The 18785-nt window shown below is 37.2% G+C and overlaps 1 protein-coding gene across 1 annotated transcript; it reads right to left on the reverse strand.

Moving 5' to 3' along the window:
* Nucleotides 1-949: 949 nt before the first annotated feature.
* On the reverse strand, nucleotides 950-18785 carry pgm2 (phosphoglucomutase 2). The gene is made up of 13 exons (XM_042485014.1): nucleotides 18585-18785; nucleotides 17034-17201; nucleotides 16587-16778; nucleotides 13690-13773; nucleotides 10649-10842; nucleotides 10178-10367; nucleotides 9758-9855; nucleotides 7981-8161; nucleotides 7153-7246; nucleotides 5159-5288; nucleotides 4245-4437; nucleotides 2217-2350; nucleotides 950-1462 (listed from the first exon to the last, which is right to left on the reverse strand). The coding sequence occupies exons 1-13, from the start codon at nucleotides 18657-18659 to the stop codon at nucleotides 1360-1362; spliced, it is 1836 nt and encodes a 611-aa protein (XP_042340948.1). The 5' UTR covers nucleotides 18660-18785; the 3' UTR covers nucleotides 950-1359.

Below are 18785 nucleotides of genomic sequence, written 5' to 3' on the forward strand. Positions count from 1 at the left end.
AGACAACATAGACATTAACACTCTAAACTCTTCTTACAGCGGCCTTGAAATTAATGCTGAAGTAGTTTGAGCACCTCAGTGAAAGAGCAGGAATGCCTGTGGCTGTAGGATGGTGAAGGTATGACAGTTATGGTTTTAAATCTCCAGCACTGAGGTAAACTCAATTTAAAAACATGTAGCTGTGATATAGGGTGACTGCAGGATGTAGCTCTGGTTCCATTACCACACCCCCCAAAATAGATGGATGGCTAAACAAACTCAAAGTGGAGGTTAGAGGTTGTAATAAAACCTGCAGATGATTAAAGGGACAGTTCACCCCGAGTTCAAAAGCACATATTTTACATCTTACCTGAGTGCCATTTGTTGCTAAATTGTTTTGCTCTCCAATATAATGGAACTAGATTGCACTCAGCTCGTGGTGCTCAAAGCTCAAAAAATATTTTTTTAAAGCCCTAATGAAGATTGGTAGTGGTCGAAACATGTTGGCTTTTTTAAAATGATTTAGCCACCACAATTAAGTTTTTTTTAAATATAATTCCTCCTTGTTGTTTCACCTTTTTTACACTTTTGGAGCACCTGGATTTCCTTCCTGTTTATTCTGTTGGTTTTTGTTTTCCATGAGCACCCAACACAAGTGTTTTAATTAATTTTGATTATAGTCTACAGAGCAACCAGTCATCTCACTCTTTTTCTAAAGAAAAATGTTTTTTAATTTTTTTTAATTTTCTTTCTACCAAACTACACCTGCCAACTGTATCATTGTACAAAAAGAAGCATGCATCTACTCGTGGATCCACTGCTAGATGCATGCTTCTTTCCTCCAATGCTGTGATACGGCTGACAGGTGTAGTTCAGTAGGGAGAAAACAGGGCCATGAACCTGCTCACAACAAGGTCTATGGATTATCTTACGTAACTGGGTCATGATTTCTGCAAAGAGACATTGCTGTTGAGTTTTTCAAATTTATTTTTTTGGCACTTTGAGCACCACAAGCTGAAAACCATCTAGTTCCATTATATTGGAGAAAGGGTTGACATCTCTACACCCAGTATCTCCAAAACTCTGCAACTCACACCAAAAAAACTCTAGAGCGATAAAATGGCCCCAAAAATAAGAGGGAAAATGTGTATTTATGATTTTTGGGTGAACTGTTCCTTTAAAATAAAGACAGCTGCATCAGTAGGAAGTATCTCTGGCAGACAACACATTGGTAAAAGTGTCATTACAGTGATTGTTTATCAAAGTCAAGCTTGTATTAAACCGAGAAACTCTTCTGGAGTATTTAAGACATTGTGTGGAATGCTGGTCAGAGATGTAAGTAACAACTGGTCCTGTGTGTGAATGTATCATCTATCAGTGCTACTCCGGCTTTGGCTGCAGCTTATTCTTCTCTGGCTCGAAGAAGTTTTCAACAATGGCATCGACCAAGTCGTCCAGCTGCTTCATCAAGTGTTTCACATCACTGTTAAGAGACCAAAAACAGAGTCAGAAGGGAAACAAAAGATGTAACTGTTGAGATAATTGGGGTTGCCATTCAGAGTTAAGACATTTAGAGCCAAAACAAGTCCACGGAAAAGTTTATGGCAACTATGTTGAAAATCAGTTAATGGTTAAAATCTTTATTTATTATTCATTTTCACTTCATACTTAGAATACTACTATGTGTGTACTACAGTTTTCTGAGAGCAATTATCATGTGTAATCTGTCATCATAGGTCACACTGGTATATGGGACAGTAAACAGAGGTGTATGTAGTCTTTATTCTTACTGTGAATAGTAGTGGTATTTTTACTTTATTTTACTATCATTCTTTGTGTATTACATTTTTTTTGCCATGCTTATTTTAATTTAACACCTTTCTATCTGTAAGTTGCTGTAACAAGTGAATTTCCCCGGTGAGGGATCAATAAAGTCTTATCTTATCGTATCTTATAGTCAAAACTCGTTTGTAAAGAATAAATGTAACAATTATTTGTTCCAGTCTCTCAAAGGTAATGATATTCTGCTTCATCTTGTTTTATATGATTGTAAATTGAATATCTTTAAGTTGGACAAAACAAGACATGTTAAGTTATAAACTTGGATTTTACTGTATGAAATTATAAGATTACTATTTTCTGTCATTAACAGTATAAATGATAAATCAATATTCAATATAATCAGTAAGACCTGAAGAGAATTGTCACTTTCTGACCTGGTCTCCACGGCGACCTACCTGTTACCAGGGGCAGCACAGAGTTCAGTGTAGTATTTGATTTTAGGCTCGGTGCCGCTGGTCCTCATGGTGGCCACACCCCCGTTAGAAAAGGTAAAGGTGATCATCTGGCTGGACCTGGAGGTGGGGAGGACCTGGGACAAGAGGAAGGAGTGATGGATGGATAGATGATAAGACAAGATCCAAAGGGAAGTTCTGTTCGGACAGACAGCCGAAGTGAAATTCTCCGTAACATTTGAATACGATGCATGAATGAAGCTCACATATTCAGTTTCTGAGATTATTTTTGTAAAGACTGCAGCAGTGACTTCCTTTTTTTATAAATAGTCATCTAAAAAGCGGAACCTGGAAAAGTGGGTTACTGAATGTTTTCCACATTTCTCTGTATAGTCCTACTGCACTTAAAGAAGTATTTCACTGCTGGAAAGATGCTCTTTCCACATATTTGGGCTGTCTATGCAGTAGAACGATGGAAATACTTTTGAAAGTGGCATTGCTTTTACTAAGAAGGTAAGAAACCTACAAATACCAGAATGCACTGTGCTGCACTGGACCAATAAACACTCCCGCTGGTAGTTACGTAATGTGAGCTCATCTGTTTTGATACAGAAAACAATATGGCAACTGACTTGTAACAAAAAATCTCATATTAAGATTAAAAAGTAAACTAAAATATGTTTCTGAAAATATTTTGGGTGAGAAACAGGTAATGCAGTGAGGCTGGTTCTAGGCATGGGCACAGTGGGGCAATGCCACCCCCAAATGCTCCACCTACCCCACAAAGCCAAACACAGGCATCTTTAGTTATTGTCACTAAAGCGAGGATACTCAACTTGCCTATACATGTTTGTAGGATTTAACAACATTTCTAAGATTTTAAGACATTTCTAGGATTTTAGGACGTCCAAGGGTTTTAGGAAATCTTGCAGATTTTTCAGACATTTACAGGATATTTTTGTACATTTCTAGGATTTAGGACATTTCTAGGATTTTAGGACATTTCCAGGAGTTGGGGTAATAGCTGGGGCCTCTGTCTGGTCATTTACTTTTTTTTATCAACAAGCCCTTTTTTGATGCTGTTTTATACACTCTGGCACCTTATGTATCCTAAAAGTACAAAACCAATTTGCAGTGGGAGTCACTTTATTTTTTTATTTATTCATTAGGTATATTTTTGAAAGGGGAAGAGAGAGGAGAAGACATGTAGCGAAGGGCCGAGGCTGGAGTCGAACCTGCGACCGCGCGGCGAGGACTCAGCCTCTATACGTGGGGCGCCTGCTCTATCCAATGAGCCCCGGGCGCACCACTTTCTTTTTATTGTAAATTAGAAAATGGTTAGTGGGCCACACACACCATATCGGGGGCCAGATTTTGCCCCAGAGCAGTAAATTGAGTATCACTGCCACTGAGCATAAAAAAAGCACAAAGTTGAGCTTGTTTATCAAGAAGCTTTGGATAAAAACATGACACAGTTCAGCATACACCTTAAAGAATAACTCATATTGCCCACCAACATGTCTTACTGCCCCCCCATTCAAAGCAGTCTAGAGCCAGACCTGTGATGCAGTAAAATAATCTTAGTTTATATTTGATCAGCACTGCTTAGTTTCAGCATTTGATGAATGTGGTCTAAGTTGGAGAGAGAGAGTGAGAGGGTGAAAAATGCAAAAATGACAATCTGTAGCTCAATTAACGGCCTGAGAGTCAGTGAAAATGCACTGTATGACATGTTATTTGAGCTCAGGTTTAAACCTGCAGTAACAATAAATACTTTTTCTGGCCACTTGAGGTCAGTGGAGGTCACTAGAGGTCAGATCCATACAGTATCATCGGCCTTTAGTTGATACACATCCATCAGATAAGGATCACCATTATTATTTATTTCTTTTAGTGGTTTTCTTACTACCGGCATGTTATTTTCATGGTTGTGGCTTAAAACATGTATTATCTTTAGGCAGTAATGTAACACTCAAATGCCAGAGGTTTGTCCTGCTCTGAGTGAGTGGAGGTGTCATTGTGTGCACTTACAGCCTTGTTACCAGGTTGGTTGCTGTCATAGCCGGTGGTCAAGTCTCGCACAGCAGAGATGGAGAAGCGACCACATTCAGTGGGATATGAGTCTTTCTGGCCGCTGTAGTTGCGCAGGCGCTCAAACAAGCTGCGGATCACATTCTGGTCATGGCAGATGAAATAGGAGTTCTTGGTGAGGTGGTAGCCATACCTAACAATGATGAGGAGGAGAGAGAAGAAGAGTTAACAGTTCCAACTCATCTTTATAAAATTTTGCTGCTGCAGAAACAGTTTGTTAGAAAAGCGACCTTCTCTAACGTTGTTGTACCAAGTGCATCTCTCTTTTCTAAATTGCAGTTGTTGACCATTTTTGACATTAAAATTCTCTAAATCTGAACATTTGCCTTTAAATCAAGATCTAAGGCTACAGATTTATTTTAGTTTTAGATACTATTTTGTTAAAAACTCTCAGTTCCATAATTATAAAACTAGACAGGCTCAGAATCTTCATATTCCTTTTTATAACACTTCCTGTGGTCAGTTTTCTATCAAATATCGTGGAGTTATCTTATGGAATGAAAATCTTCATTTACTGAATTATTCTGTGTCATTGTGTGTGTATAGAAAGAGACCCTGAAAAGCTCTGCTGTCAAAAACATCTTATTTGGATCAAGAATGATCCCTCTATGAAGTGATGCTCACATGTTCAAAATAATTATTTTCACTTTTATTTTTTAAACCCTATACTTATACTGAGAGATTTTGAATTTTTGGCAACTAAATGTATTGATGTTTTGATTGCTTGTATTTTACTATAATTATGTTTTCTGGGTGTGTTTTTTACATAAGCGAGTGCAGGTTTCTACCACACCCTCACATGTACTTTTAATTTGTGAATCTCAGTCATGGAAATCAAAGATGAGTGGTCTTACTCTTCATAGATGGAAGTGAGTTGTTGAGAAAGGCTTGTGTTTTTCGTGGCCAGATAGGAAATCATCTCTCCTGCAATGGCTGCAGCACTCACTCCATCCTTGTCCAACACAGAGGGACTACACATATACCCTGAAACACACACACACACACACACACACACACACACACACACACACACACACACACACACACACACACACACTTTCAGTTCCTCTCTGGTATATGTAAACCTCCATCTGCTGTAGGTCACTTGCTTCTATTACTAACAGTGCGTGTAGAGGCGTGTGATTCTAATTACAGCATCATAATCATGTTACATGGGAACGCTGTAAACTATGTGATGTTGCATGTGTGTGTTTGAGTGAACATCTGTCATACTAACCTAAAACAAACTTTGACCAAGTGCATGGTGTTTGACTGCTAACTGACCAAGACCAGTGACCTGAGCTGACATGTCTGACACTTCACGCTTTCTCTGTTTTTAATGATTAATGTTTCACATAACAAGCAAGCAAGACTGTACAGCACGGTTAGAACAACAGATGTCAGACAGAGGCCACAGAGGAAGTGTCTGAAGTTAAAGAGATTTGTTTTTTCTCTCCGAAAAAAGCACGTCAACTTTGTCCCAAATAGTAGAAGCTATTCAGCTGGTTATATTAAGCCTTTCAAACCTGGCTCGTCATCACTTTTCTTGTGCTGCGTTGAGATGCTGTTCAAAGGTATTTAAACCATTGTACCCGGGGAAAACTGGTGCAATTTCTTTCAGAAACATGGGAAAAGGGCAATGAGGACTTTGCATGAAGTGTCCAACAAATTGCAAGAAATGAGTAGATTTAAAAGATTATTAAAATTATCATTTCTTTTTTTTTCTTTTTACTGAATTCTTATACTTTTTATGCAGTTTTCCAAGTCATTTCCTTTATTTATGTTTTTTTTTTATTTTTCATTTTTTGAGGGGGGGTATACACTAATTTTCAGGTAATTTTCATGTGTTTTCTCTCCAATTTCTTGCTCATTTCTGGGTCATTTTATTTTTAAGTTGCTCATGGCCTTTTTCCTATGTATTTGAAAGAAGTTAAGCAGGTTTAACCAGGTTTCAAAGGGTTAAAAGGATCGATGGCTCCCGGCAATTACAGAGATTGAGGCAATGAATTCCTGAGTGTGATGCATGCTACACCTATGCCCAGGTGAAGCTGGGCTGTCAGGTATAATGGAATGTGTTTTTAGAGTGTTTTATATTACTACATTGCCTTAGGTTAGGCTTAGGAAGAATAGGCAATTTAACTACATACTTAAATAAAAGAAAATAAAAGTTTAAAGGTCAAATGTGTAGGATTCAGTGGCATCTAGTGGTGAGGTTGCACACTGCAACAAACTGAAACTAGGAACACTTGAAAATGCAAATGACCCTAGAGCCAGTGTTTGATTTGTCTGTTTTCGGCTGAAAAACATGCTGGAATCCTGTTAAGAGGACCCACTACATTTGTAGATATAAAAAGCTCATTCTAAGGTAAAAAAAAAAACATAACAATTCTTAGTTTCAGGTTATTATACACCAATGAAAATATAGCTATGGATACTATATTCCATGCATGCAACTTTTATACTGGTAAAGTATAATGTAGGAGGGGTACCTTTATTTCCATGCATACTGTTTTTCGCCGGTTTTGACAATCAAGTTAGGTCCTCACCCCAGTTTAGATCTTGTGAGCTGGCAGAAGGATTGCCAGCTCATAAGATCAGTTAAAGGCCAGTGACAACTGAAGTTGTCCTCAACTGATCCCAGATTAATTTACATCAGAAGAACACTTTTTTGGCAGATCAAATTGACTAATGTGTGACACTGTGGAGGCCTTTGCGAGAACAAACTCTCACAATGTGATGCCACAGGGAATTAATCACAACTGCTTCCAAGTGCCCATGGACAACACTAATTTATGTATATGTGAGTGTGTGTGTGTGTGTGTGTGTGAGAGAGAGAGTGTGTGCATACCTATGGCCTCCTCAAAGGCGAACAGAACAGTCTTGCCCTGGTCCAAAAGGTCTCTGGCTCTGTTTCCCATCCACTTGAACCCTGTAAGCGTTTCCTGTCAAAACAGTGATGACAGTAGCCGTCAGCCGTGGTTTCAAATGTTAACGGCAGCAACATTTGCAACGATGAAGTCCAACAATAATGTAGTGCATTAAGTTGCACTGTTAATTATCCATTAGTATTCTCCCAATTTCCTCCTTAATCATCTTCATTGCAAGAGAACCTGATATACTGGAAAAATGCAGATAAGGCTCTCTTCCTCCAGCAGTACACCTCTACAACTTCTGGATGCATGAGGACATACAGTGCTGATCATGTCAGCTTAGCTCTGTATTCATTTAACCCTTTGAAACATGGCTTGATTTCTTTCAATAACACAGAAAGAAGGAAATGAGCAACTTAATAAGAATTGGCCCAAAAAATCGAGAGAAATTAGTAAAAAGTTACAAGAATAATACTAATAATATTATAATTTTCTAATGATTCTATCTCTTTTTAGTGATTTTTTTTGCTAATTTTCTTGTGACCTTTTATTACTTTTGCAATTTGCAGGGCATTTCATGCCCACTTGCTGATTGCCTTTTTCCCCATGTTTTTGAAAGAAATCACACCAATTTGCTGATGTTTCAAAGGTTTAAATGCTTGTGAAATACATCTGAATGCAGTACAAGAAACCTGATGTCAACCCAGGTTTCAAAGGGTTAAACAGACATTTTGTTCAGTATGTGCTCTAGGCCTCTCTGCTCCCCAGTTTAACATTTAAAACAACCGTGAACTTGACTGCATTACCTCAAAGTGGAAGCCTTCTTTGAGAGCGATGGCGCGCAGTATCTTTGAAGAGACGGTGCTCGACAGCATGTAGAGGTTTTTCACAGCAGCAGTGTCAGGATTCTGCTGTTTCCAACAGCGGAACATCCACCAGCCGAGCAGCGCTCCCAACTCATTACCACTGAACACTCGCCACTGTCCACTGATACAGAGAGAGACACAGGTTAATATAGAATATAAATATATATATAATATAGAAAAGAGAAAATATCAAGAAATTGATAAAAAAAAAAAAATTAGACCAATGACACACAATGACCTGAAAAAATGAAAGACTAATAATTAAAAACAAAAAACAAACAAATGGGAAAGTAAAAAACAAAAAGAAATCATACAGGTAAATTGGCTAAAAAATGCACAAAAAATTGTAACTATTCTGTAAAATGATTTTGTGTATATAATTGTGATAATTAAATATATAATTCTCTGTAATTTTTTGCTAGCTTTTTTAAAAAACAATTGTCTAAATCTAATCATTTCTTGCAATTTTTTGGGGGGCATTCCTTGCCAAGTTGCTCATTGCCTTTTTTCCCTAAGTTTTTAAAATAAATGAAACCATCTTGCTCAGGGTTCAAAGATTTAAAAAAGTGAAAAGTGTCTAAATGTAGCACAAGGAAAGCGGTGTCAAACCAAGGGTTAATATCATCAGTCCATGATGTATTTGGTATTGGTTCTGGAAATTTGTAAGTAAATGAGAAGGAGTTCACACCAAAATGACAAATAACGGGTTTTTAAAGGAATACTTTACACACAAAATGACCATTTGTCTATCAGTTAGTTGGTCTGTATTACCTTGAATTAATGGGGAAAAAAACAAACTTTGTTTTTGTTTTTTTTTTCAAGTTTAAAATGCATGTGTTTGTGCCGCGCTGAGCATATGACTGGATAAATGAGACTTGGCTTGAACTGCACAAGTTGTCAAGTAACATAACGTGACCAACTGATTTTTGCACACTCAATCTGCACAAAAATCTTCTGCACAGATGGATTGTGCGGGTGCTTTTTTCTGCTTAAACTTGGAACTCAACACATTTAAAAGTTGCCTGTTTCTGGCAAAAACTAAAAAAAATTCAGTTCCAATAAAAAAAAGAGGAATCCATGCAGTTTTCAGTATTCTTGGCAGTGGGGAGAAGGCTTTAAAATAGCAATAATTTAGTGACATACAACTTATAGAACTTATATCAACTGAACTGTTAAACACATTATCAAATGTAAAAAAACAATTTTTAAATATTTAAAATTTTTCAAAGGTATTTTTTGTGGCTAGGTATTTATAAATATCCAGCGATGGCCCTGGTTCCAATTAGATTCTTTTCCATAACCATGCCTCATCAACTTCTTGCACTTGAAACTTGTTCTTTAATTCTTAGATTTCCCTCTTGTTTAATCAAAGTATTATATAACAAGATAATGACATAGTCGGTAGTTCTAGAAGGGCAGAATTGGCCTCCATGCGTACTCAATCTCAGCTGGTCTCTATCACTAAGCTCAGTTGATCAGTGGTTTAGATCTTGTGAGCTGAACACTCAAGTTGTCCTCTGCCCTTAACTGACCCCAGATACATTTACATCAGGCAGTTCAAATCAACCTACATTGTGACAATGTGGACAGAGAAAATGTGACAAGTACATTACTGCTGTCTACTGTTCAGCTCAATATGCTTAACATGGAGAGGCATAAAAACGCACACGCACACGCACACACAAACACACACACGTGCGTGCACGCACACACAGACCTCTCCTGCTTCTCAGCGATGGCTAGCCGATCAGCATCAGGGTCATTCGCCAACACAACAGTGGCCCCCTCTTTCTCTGCCAGGGCGAACGACAGTGTCTGAAACACACACACACACACACACACACACACACACACACACACATATATATATTCAACTAAGAAAGACTGTCTCTATATGTGTTGCAAATGTACAAATTGTAAAGAAGTAAACTATAAAAAATGAATTCAATCAGTAAATAAATGAATATAATAACAACAACAATAATAATGATGATAGTGATAATAATTATCATTATTAAAAAAAAGAAATTGAAATGAAGAATTAAAATTAATAAAATAAAAATTAATAAGATAAAATAAAGTGAGTGAGTGAGTGCATTGTGTTTTTTGTTGTGTGTGAATTGTGTTTAGAACATACCAGGACTCCCTCTCCTTCCTCAGGATTTGGATATTTGACCGTGGGGAATTCAGGATCTGGATCTTTCTGTTCCTCTACAGCGTACGGAGGGTGAAGGTCAAAGGCCTTGAAAGCTGATTGGACAAATGTGTGACCAACACCGTGCACAGATGTGTGCACAATTTTCACTTCTGAACTCTTGTTTATGCTCCTGTGAAGACAAATTTTTGAGTCAAAATGTGTTTTCTTTCTTTCTTCTTTTAAGTTTCCATTTGATTTTTCACATTTCAGTTCTGTAGTATTAATGTATTGTAGTATTGTAGTTATTGAGTATGCATGTAGTATTCTCATGCAGGCATTTCAAATGTTAGGCAGAAACACACACTGATTACAATCATCAGTGGAGCACAGTGTATTATGATGTACATCATGCTCTCTCTCAGGTGTTATAGATGGTTTTTGCAGCTCAGTGGGTAGCTCTCTATAGATCACCTGTGATGACAGTGTTTCTGGATGGCTTTGAAGTATTGTGTATGGATGTCCTGGTACGGATCTTTGAGCAACGGGCTCTTCAGGGCCTCCTCTGTGCTCCAGGACTCAGGCCAGGGCTCCAGGTTCTCCTCTATGGTCTTAGCGATACCTTTGTCGTGAGGAGACACAATCTGAGCTCCGTTCTCCCAGTACACCTGAGACACAGACAGAGCAGCAAAAGGCAGATATAAAAATGAACTGCACACTTTCTTTTCTTTCTTTTTAATCTTAATATCAATAAATCTGCAAATTGTTTTCATGTATTTTTTGTATTGGCTGAACTTTTTTCTATATCAGAAAATGACCTAAATGCCTGTGATAACTTCCTATTAAATGTCAAATGTTACATATTCAAATGACTTGTTTTGTTTGATCAAAGGTCAAATACCTGATTCAGATCACCACACCCAGGACGAAGAAACCTCACAAACTCACATTTGAGAAGCTGGAACCGTGAAACGTTTCTAATTTCTTTCTTGGAAAATGTCAAAAACAATTAATCTGCTCTCAATATAGTTGGAATAATTTTTTTGTTGCTCAACTAATTGAGTAGTCCACAGATTGTTTAAACTCTACATTAGGCCTGCAACTAAAAATTAATGTCATTGTCGATTGATCTGTCAAATATTTGATCAATTAACTGATTAGCTGTTTTGTCTATGCAATGTCAGAAAATTGTGAAAAATATCAAAGTGTTTTCCAAAGTCCAAGTTGACACACTCAAATGTCTTCTTTTGTCCATAACCCAAAGATATTTTATATACTGTTACAGAAGAGGAAATAAAGCAGAAAAATATTCACACTGAAGAAGCTGGAATTTAGAAAAAATTTGCAATTACTGTACATATTTCTTTTATTTATTTATTTTTTTGTCTGGACCCTTTTTGTTGGCACATTGTAATTTTATTTTATTTATGTTACTGCTTTTTCACCTTGTTTTTTTAAAAAAATTTGTTTTAGTTTTATTTTTATTTTTGCACAATTAAAACACACAAAAGAGAAAAAAAAATTAAAATACAGTGCAGGGAGAGGCAAAAAACCCATAGGGCTTATCTAAAGCCTCCACCTAATGAAATTAACACAAGATTATTGAGAACTCAGAAGTACAGAAACATACAGAAAAAATACATAAAATAATACCAGTGATAGCAAACTACTAGTAACCAAATATGTTTGATAATAACAGCAAAAAACAGCTATAATAAAATCCAATTAAGTGCAGAAAATATGAATGTGAGACATGTAAGATGATGTTAGTGCGATAAGTGTGTGTATGGGTATGTGTGAGGGGTATAATAGATTATACTACGCTGACCCTTGAGCAATATCAAAAATACATCACAGTGAATGAGACATTTTTAAATATGGACAAAATACACCCATTACAAAAGAGAGGTTTAAATGTTTTTTCAGGCATCTTTTGTAACACTTTATATGAATGCAGGTTTTTACCAGATGGAAAAAATCATTCCACAGTTTCGCTGCCCTAAATCTTATTGAAAACTGACCTCGACAAGTAAGAAATTTGGGAAGATGAAGAGCTGAAGAGTTACGAGTTAAGTGTGAATGCAACTGTGAATTAACTGTAAAATAAGTTGTGAACTGCTCAGGAATATTCCCTTCACTAAAAAGTATTTTGTAAGTAAAGACACATATTTGAAAAATATTGATGTCGTAAATAGTGAGAATTTGAAGTCTCTGAAATAACGGGGCAGATGAAGTGTGTGACTCTGATCTGGTTGCGATCCTAACAAAGCGTTTCTGCAGCACTAAAATTTTATAAAGAGTAGTCGGGAAAGTACTTGCCCAAACTATATTACAATATGAGAGATATGGATAAATCAAACTATAATAAAGAATTAGAAGACAGTTTGTGGTAACAAGATGACTGATCCTCATTATTATACCAAGAGATTTATGAATTGTTTTACTAACCCAATCAGTTTGTTCTCTCCAATTCAAATTCTCATCAACAAAAATGCCCAAAAATTTCATACTGGACACCTGAGGCATCTCAACAGACTCAATCATAATTTTGGATAAATCCTTAGAATACATTTTTTTTGCCACTGAAGATAATAAAGTTAGATTTCCTTATATTCAAAGATAATTTATTTAATCTGAACCACATAGCGTAGGCAGTTAAACCAGCATTGGCGTCCTTCATAAATGAATCAAAATTTGAATTAGAGAGAACAAGGGTTGTGTCGTCAGCAAACATTATTGGGCAGAGGATATTTGAAACATTAGATAAATCATTTATATAAATGAGGAATAGTAATGGTCCCAGAATGGACCCTTGTGCGACCCCACAGGGTAATCTAGCTTTGTCAGAACAGCAACCCTTGACACAAACAAACTGACTTCTGTCAGTGACATAATTAGTTAACCATTCGTGTGCAACATCATGAAAACCATATTTATACAATTTTGCTAATAAAATATGATGATTTACTGTATCAAAGGCTTTTGAAATATCAATGAAATCATACTTGGCACCTTGTTTTTCATTATCTAACATTTTAATATATTTTTATATTTGTAATTTTTTTTTTACTATTGTAAAAATCTTATATTTCTTCGTACCTCATAGCTGCTGTAATATTGTGAATTTCCCCACTGCAGGACTAATAAAGGATTATCTTATCTTAAAACGTCATCCAAACCAACTGATTGATTAATCGATGAATCGCTGATGAATCGCTGAATCTACATTTGATTAAATAAGATCTAATAAATCAGATCAGCCAAATTCTGTTACAATAGCAGCCATGATGCATATTTATAAGACATATTCAGAATTTTTATACTATACACTGAAATGTCAAAAGTTGGACCAGAGTCAATCAAAAACACAACTAAATACTCATTTATATTGTTTTTCAATTGAAAAGAAAAGTGGATCGGGGGCTTTGAATATGAATTAGGGCCAGAGCCAAAAACTAATAAGTAACTTAATCAATAACAAATTAGTAAGTGTGCAAATAAGTAAGAGCCGTTACCTTGTAGCCATTGTCCTGTTTGGGGTTGTGAGAGGCGGTCACCATGATACCAGCACACAGACCCAGGTGTGACACTGTGAAAGGCTGCCGAGACGCGGAGAGAAATATGTCATTTTTCCAGCACGCTCAGAGATCATAGGCAATAGGAAATACTGACAGATGTATAAAACCAGACCTTGAAGAATACTATTAGAGCTATCATTTCATTTCTAGCAGGAGCCTAACTCTTGAGGCTGTTTGGACCACAAGCTGAAATGGAGGCAGTGTGGCACTTTTTGCTCAAATTCCTTGTGCTATGTATTTGGGAAACATTATTATAAGATAATTATTGCTTCCTGCTAGTTGATTTAGTCCTCTTCCTGTGCTGCCCACAGATATGCCCAATCATAAACAAACACACTTATTTACTATAAACTGTAGTGAATATCTTCTTGCCATTTATGAAGTATAAACTAGTCATCTGTTTTACAAAATGTGCTATGTACGTGAAAAAAGATCAACATGAAGTGCACTGTTCCCACAATTAGACAAACAAAATGAGTACCGTAAAGTGAGAATGATGAAAGAGGCTGACAGTAATCCTGAGCGGCCTCAGATTGAGGCTGACTTTTTTTTTAGTTTGTGATCGTGGGTTATTCAGACATTAAAACAGCCAAAAAATAAGTTGCTACACGCAATCATACTTGTAGTTGAGACATCACAGTCATGTTTCAAAGGATATGCAGGTACAGTACTTTTAAGTGTATATGTTACGACTGTAAAAAGTACTTCAATACTTTTTTAATTTTAAAAAAAGTATATGATCACTATAACCTTGCTAAAATAACAAAGTTTAAGGTGGCCCAAGACATGGCGACAATGTTCCTACCCTGGAGAAGAAAATGCAGAAAGTAATTAATCTCGCTGCACAGGGACGTTTGTAGTATGGACTCTTTTTTGGAGCTGTGGCCCCAAAATGCTCTGTTCCAACCCCTGACACCAAACCAGGTTTTAGCTGCTCATTTTGGATCTGTTGTATTCACAGCGTTTCGCACAGAATTATAATCTGGAGTGTGTGTGTGTGTGTGTATGTGTGCGTGCGTGCGTGCGTGCGTGCGTGCGTGCGTGCGTGCGTGCGTGCGTGCGTGTCATTTTTTAAAATCATTTTGTGTCCCCTCTCTGAATTCAGATGTTTTTGCAAGTCCGTGAACGCAGTGCAGGTGGAACTCTTCATGAGTGGATCAGATCAGACCAGATCAATGGATGAGAGGAGCAGCTGCTGCAGATGGAGTGAATGCAAACATTTAGACCCCTTACAATTAATGATTTTTTTACTTTTACTTTAAACTTTTTTTCACCAGAGGTTCTGCTGCTCCGTCTGTACCCAGAGTACACTCTGTGCTCTGAGATTGTGACGCAATGAATAGCAGAACTGTTTATATTCCAACAGTGCTCCTAAATAACAGTCCAGCTCCAAAAATATAAATTTGAATGTGACAGGCTGCCACAAATAAATGACTGTGTGGGACACCCTGTTTAAAAATGGTAAGATCTCATTTTATGACACATTCGATAGTACCAAAATGACAAATTTTCAACCCAAGGCTGCATAGATGACATAACAGCAGGACAACCAACTGGTTCTCAACCTGCAGCTGTGACAGCTCTCTCTACAGCAACAACCTAACACGTGATTAAAGGTGTGTGTTCAGTGATTTTTTCTGTACCAGCACTGTGTACAGATTGTTGATTTAAATATCTAAATATATTTGTTTCCTATTTTGTGAGCCTAAGATTTTTTTTCTTGTTTTTGGTATGGACCTATAGAGTATCAGTTTTTTGTACCAGTGCTGTATCAAAGTATAACATTCAAATCTAATCTTTGTCTGAGCTGCAATAAGGATATCATGTATGGTTTTATGCATGTGTAGTATAGACACAAAATCATGTGAATGGTCACAAGTTTTAAAGCAAGTATAACCCGGTGAATCCTATATGCGTTATGCAACCTGCAGCGGACAGAGGTGAAGTGTACTTTTTAAATGGAATTTGCCCTGTAGCTTCAGTCCCACTTTCACCTGCTCCACCAGCAGACCTGACCCCACACAAACTGACCTCACTTAAGAATTTGGTTACAATCAAACATTTGCCCGATAAGTAACATCACTTTAATTTCCATCTACTGCACAGAATGTCTCAGTTGTCCTGAAATGACACTTTACTCCTCCATTTTTTCAAAAATTGTATGTACCTCTATTTTTTTATTCGATTTGTATTTTTGTCACTTTGTTTTGTACAGTATATTGATCTTTTATTTATTATATGTTATTCTATTTGACCTTTCATGCATGCAACTTTTACTCTTGTACTTACCCTTGTACTGCTGCTACACTTGAATTTCCCCTCTGGGAATCAATAAAGGATTATCTCAAATATGATACCTGTGTAAACTGGCTTTACTTCTTTCAAAAACATGAGAAGCAGACAAGGAGCAACTTATAACGCTAGGGAAAATGTCGAGAAAAATATATTAATGATTGTCATAATTACATATTAAAAAACGTGACAGTATTATTATAATTTCAAAAGCACTTTTATCAGGTAATTTCCTTGTTTATTTTGCTCTTTTTTTCTTTTTGTTCATTTTCAGGTTATTTTCTTGGACATGTTCTTGCTAATTTTTGGGTCGTTTCTTGTTTTTTTTTTTTTTTTTTTCTATTTCAACTAATTTGCTTAAAGGTTTACATAGTTGTGAAAGGCATCTGTAAGCAGCACAAAAAAAGGGATGTTGATCCAAGTGTCAAAAGATTAAGCATGTTTCACATATGCAGGAAAATGATATCACTGTTTTAATGTATTATATTATCTGTGACTGTCACTGCAATGTCAAAGAAAGAGGAAATTAGAGAAGTGATTACCACAAAGGGTGTAGGGGTAATGTCGGAGAACAGGTAGACCGGCACCCCTCTGCTGATGAACACAGCTGCAGCCAGGCTGGCGAAGCGCTTGCTGCTTCCACCGCTGGGAGGGTGGGCACGAGCGTCGTATCCAATCACCACCCCTCGCTCCTTCAAGTTATCAAAACTCTCCTCCAGATAACAACAGAAACCCTGTAGGGTGAAAACTTGTGTTTAATGTAAAATGAAGGACATTAAACATTAGCTACAGGAAGTCACTGAGAAAAGTAGTTGCACTGAGATCCCACAATGATATGGAACAGGACTGTATGGCATGTGAGCCGTGCAGTCGACCACGAGCGTCTCGCCTTCTTCAAATGGAAGAGAATGCGACTCAATAAAGTGCCTGTCTGGCTTTGCATGTGACTCCATGCTAAATGTGGAGTTGCAGTTTGTCTGTTAACCAACCTGCGTGGTCTGGATGATGGTGAGATCATTCATACAGGATGTGCCGGGGCCCATGGCTGCTCTCAGACCTGCTGTGCCAAACTCCATCCTGGAGGAGAAACATTTCTTCAGAGCCTCCACTGCTCCTTCTTTCACCAGCTCCTGCACCATAGACACCGTTTTGGGGTTCTGGGGAAGAAAAACATGCCCATACCAATGACTGAAGCTGAAATTTAGCTGAATGGCAGGAATGCTATTTTAAGTCTGTTGCCCTTTTAAAACTTAGAAGGTGAAATGTAAATAATTTTAATAATTTTAAGCTCAACTCATTGATTATTTCCAGGGGTCGACCAATATTGGTTTTTCAGGGCCAATACCTATTGTTAGTACTTAATGAGAACGCTAACTGATATTTGGAACTGATATGCATTAAATCAAAAATCTTTGTCAATACTTAAAATTTGGAATATAACAAACTCCAATACAAAACTTTGTTTAAATGTCCTAAGCAAATGTTCAATCCAAACTGAAACGTCCAATATCATATACAGCAATTTCGACGCAACTTTTTTTCTAAAGTCAAGGGAAATTTTTAATTTAAACTGAAAAATAAAAATAGCTCCCTGTTACTTTTACCAAGTAAAAGTTCCTCCCATGCCCACACTTTCTTTCCGCTTTTTAATTAATTAATTTTATTGGCGATCACTAAAATAAAATACTGATACAGATAATGATAATCAAAATGCCAAATATCTGTCCCAATAATTGGCCACGCCGATAATCTGTTGACCCCTAGTTATTTCAGTTCTAATTCAGATTTTGTGGAGTACCAAGATTATATGTTCTCCTAATCAGGTATCTTTATCAAATATGGTGGATTTTTTGGTGAATAAATGATCTGCCCATGTTTAAATAAAGCAACAACTTTAGTAAAGAAGTGTTCTGGTTCCAAATGGCATCCATAAATACAGCAAGTGGGTCCATGTGATGATTCCCATTCAAATTGACCCATGAGCAAACTGCCCCCTAACCCAATAATGTTAAGACTAATGAAGCAGAGTCTCCTCTCCAATGTGACCTGATTGGTGGCATCCCCTGTGTCTTTAAGATCATGAATGACCCGGTTTGTGTTGCTCATATGGCCGGATGCACGTTAGTCTGATACAGTGCTCACTAACATTGAGTGGCACGAGCCTTTTCTCTGAAATCACTAATGATAGCTGAACCAGTCTGAGCTGAGGAAGTGCACTGTGCTTTTGATTACGACAGCACTGAGAGAGAGGAAATGTGGCGCACTTGATTTGTTTAAGATTTTTACTGCACAAAATATTAGGACTTTCCTTCATGTTTACAACACAAACTGAAACAAAAAGTAATGCTTGTTTTTACAGGTCCATATTTCGAAATATTTTACCCTACAGTTTCCTGGTAAGAGCTAGGAGACCGAAAAACAACGGTAAAGTCATAGTTAGACCCAACATTGATTCACTTATGTAACACCAGGTAACAAATTGACACTCACTCACAGTACAGCCTCAGCACATGAAGCTAGCAGGCTAGCTGTCAGCTTACCTTGTCATACTGCAGCCACAGCTTCACAGCCTGCTCCAGCTTTGTGTCTCCCGTCGAGGACAAACCTTTCTCCATTTCCCTTTTTACCGCGTCAACACAGCTCACTGACTATGGTCATACGAGGTGAATACACCCCGAGGCTTTTTATAACACTGGAAGAGTAGTAATGCTGCTGCTACTGCTGTGGATGAGGTGACCACT

The sequence above is a fragment of the Plectropomus leopardus genome, chromosome 4 (genome assembly GCF_008729295.1).
Source record: "Plectropomus leopardus isolate mb chromosome 4, YSFRI_Pleo_2.0, whole genome shotgun sequence".
Lineage (NCBI taxonomy): Eukaryota > Metazoa > Chordata > Actinopteri > Perciformes > Serranidae > Plectropomus > Plectropomus leopardus.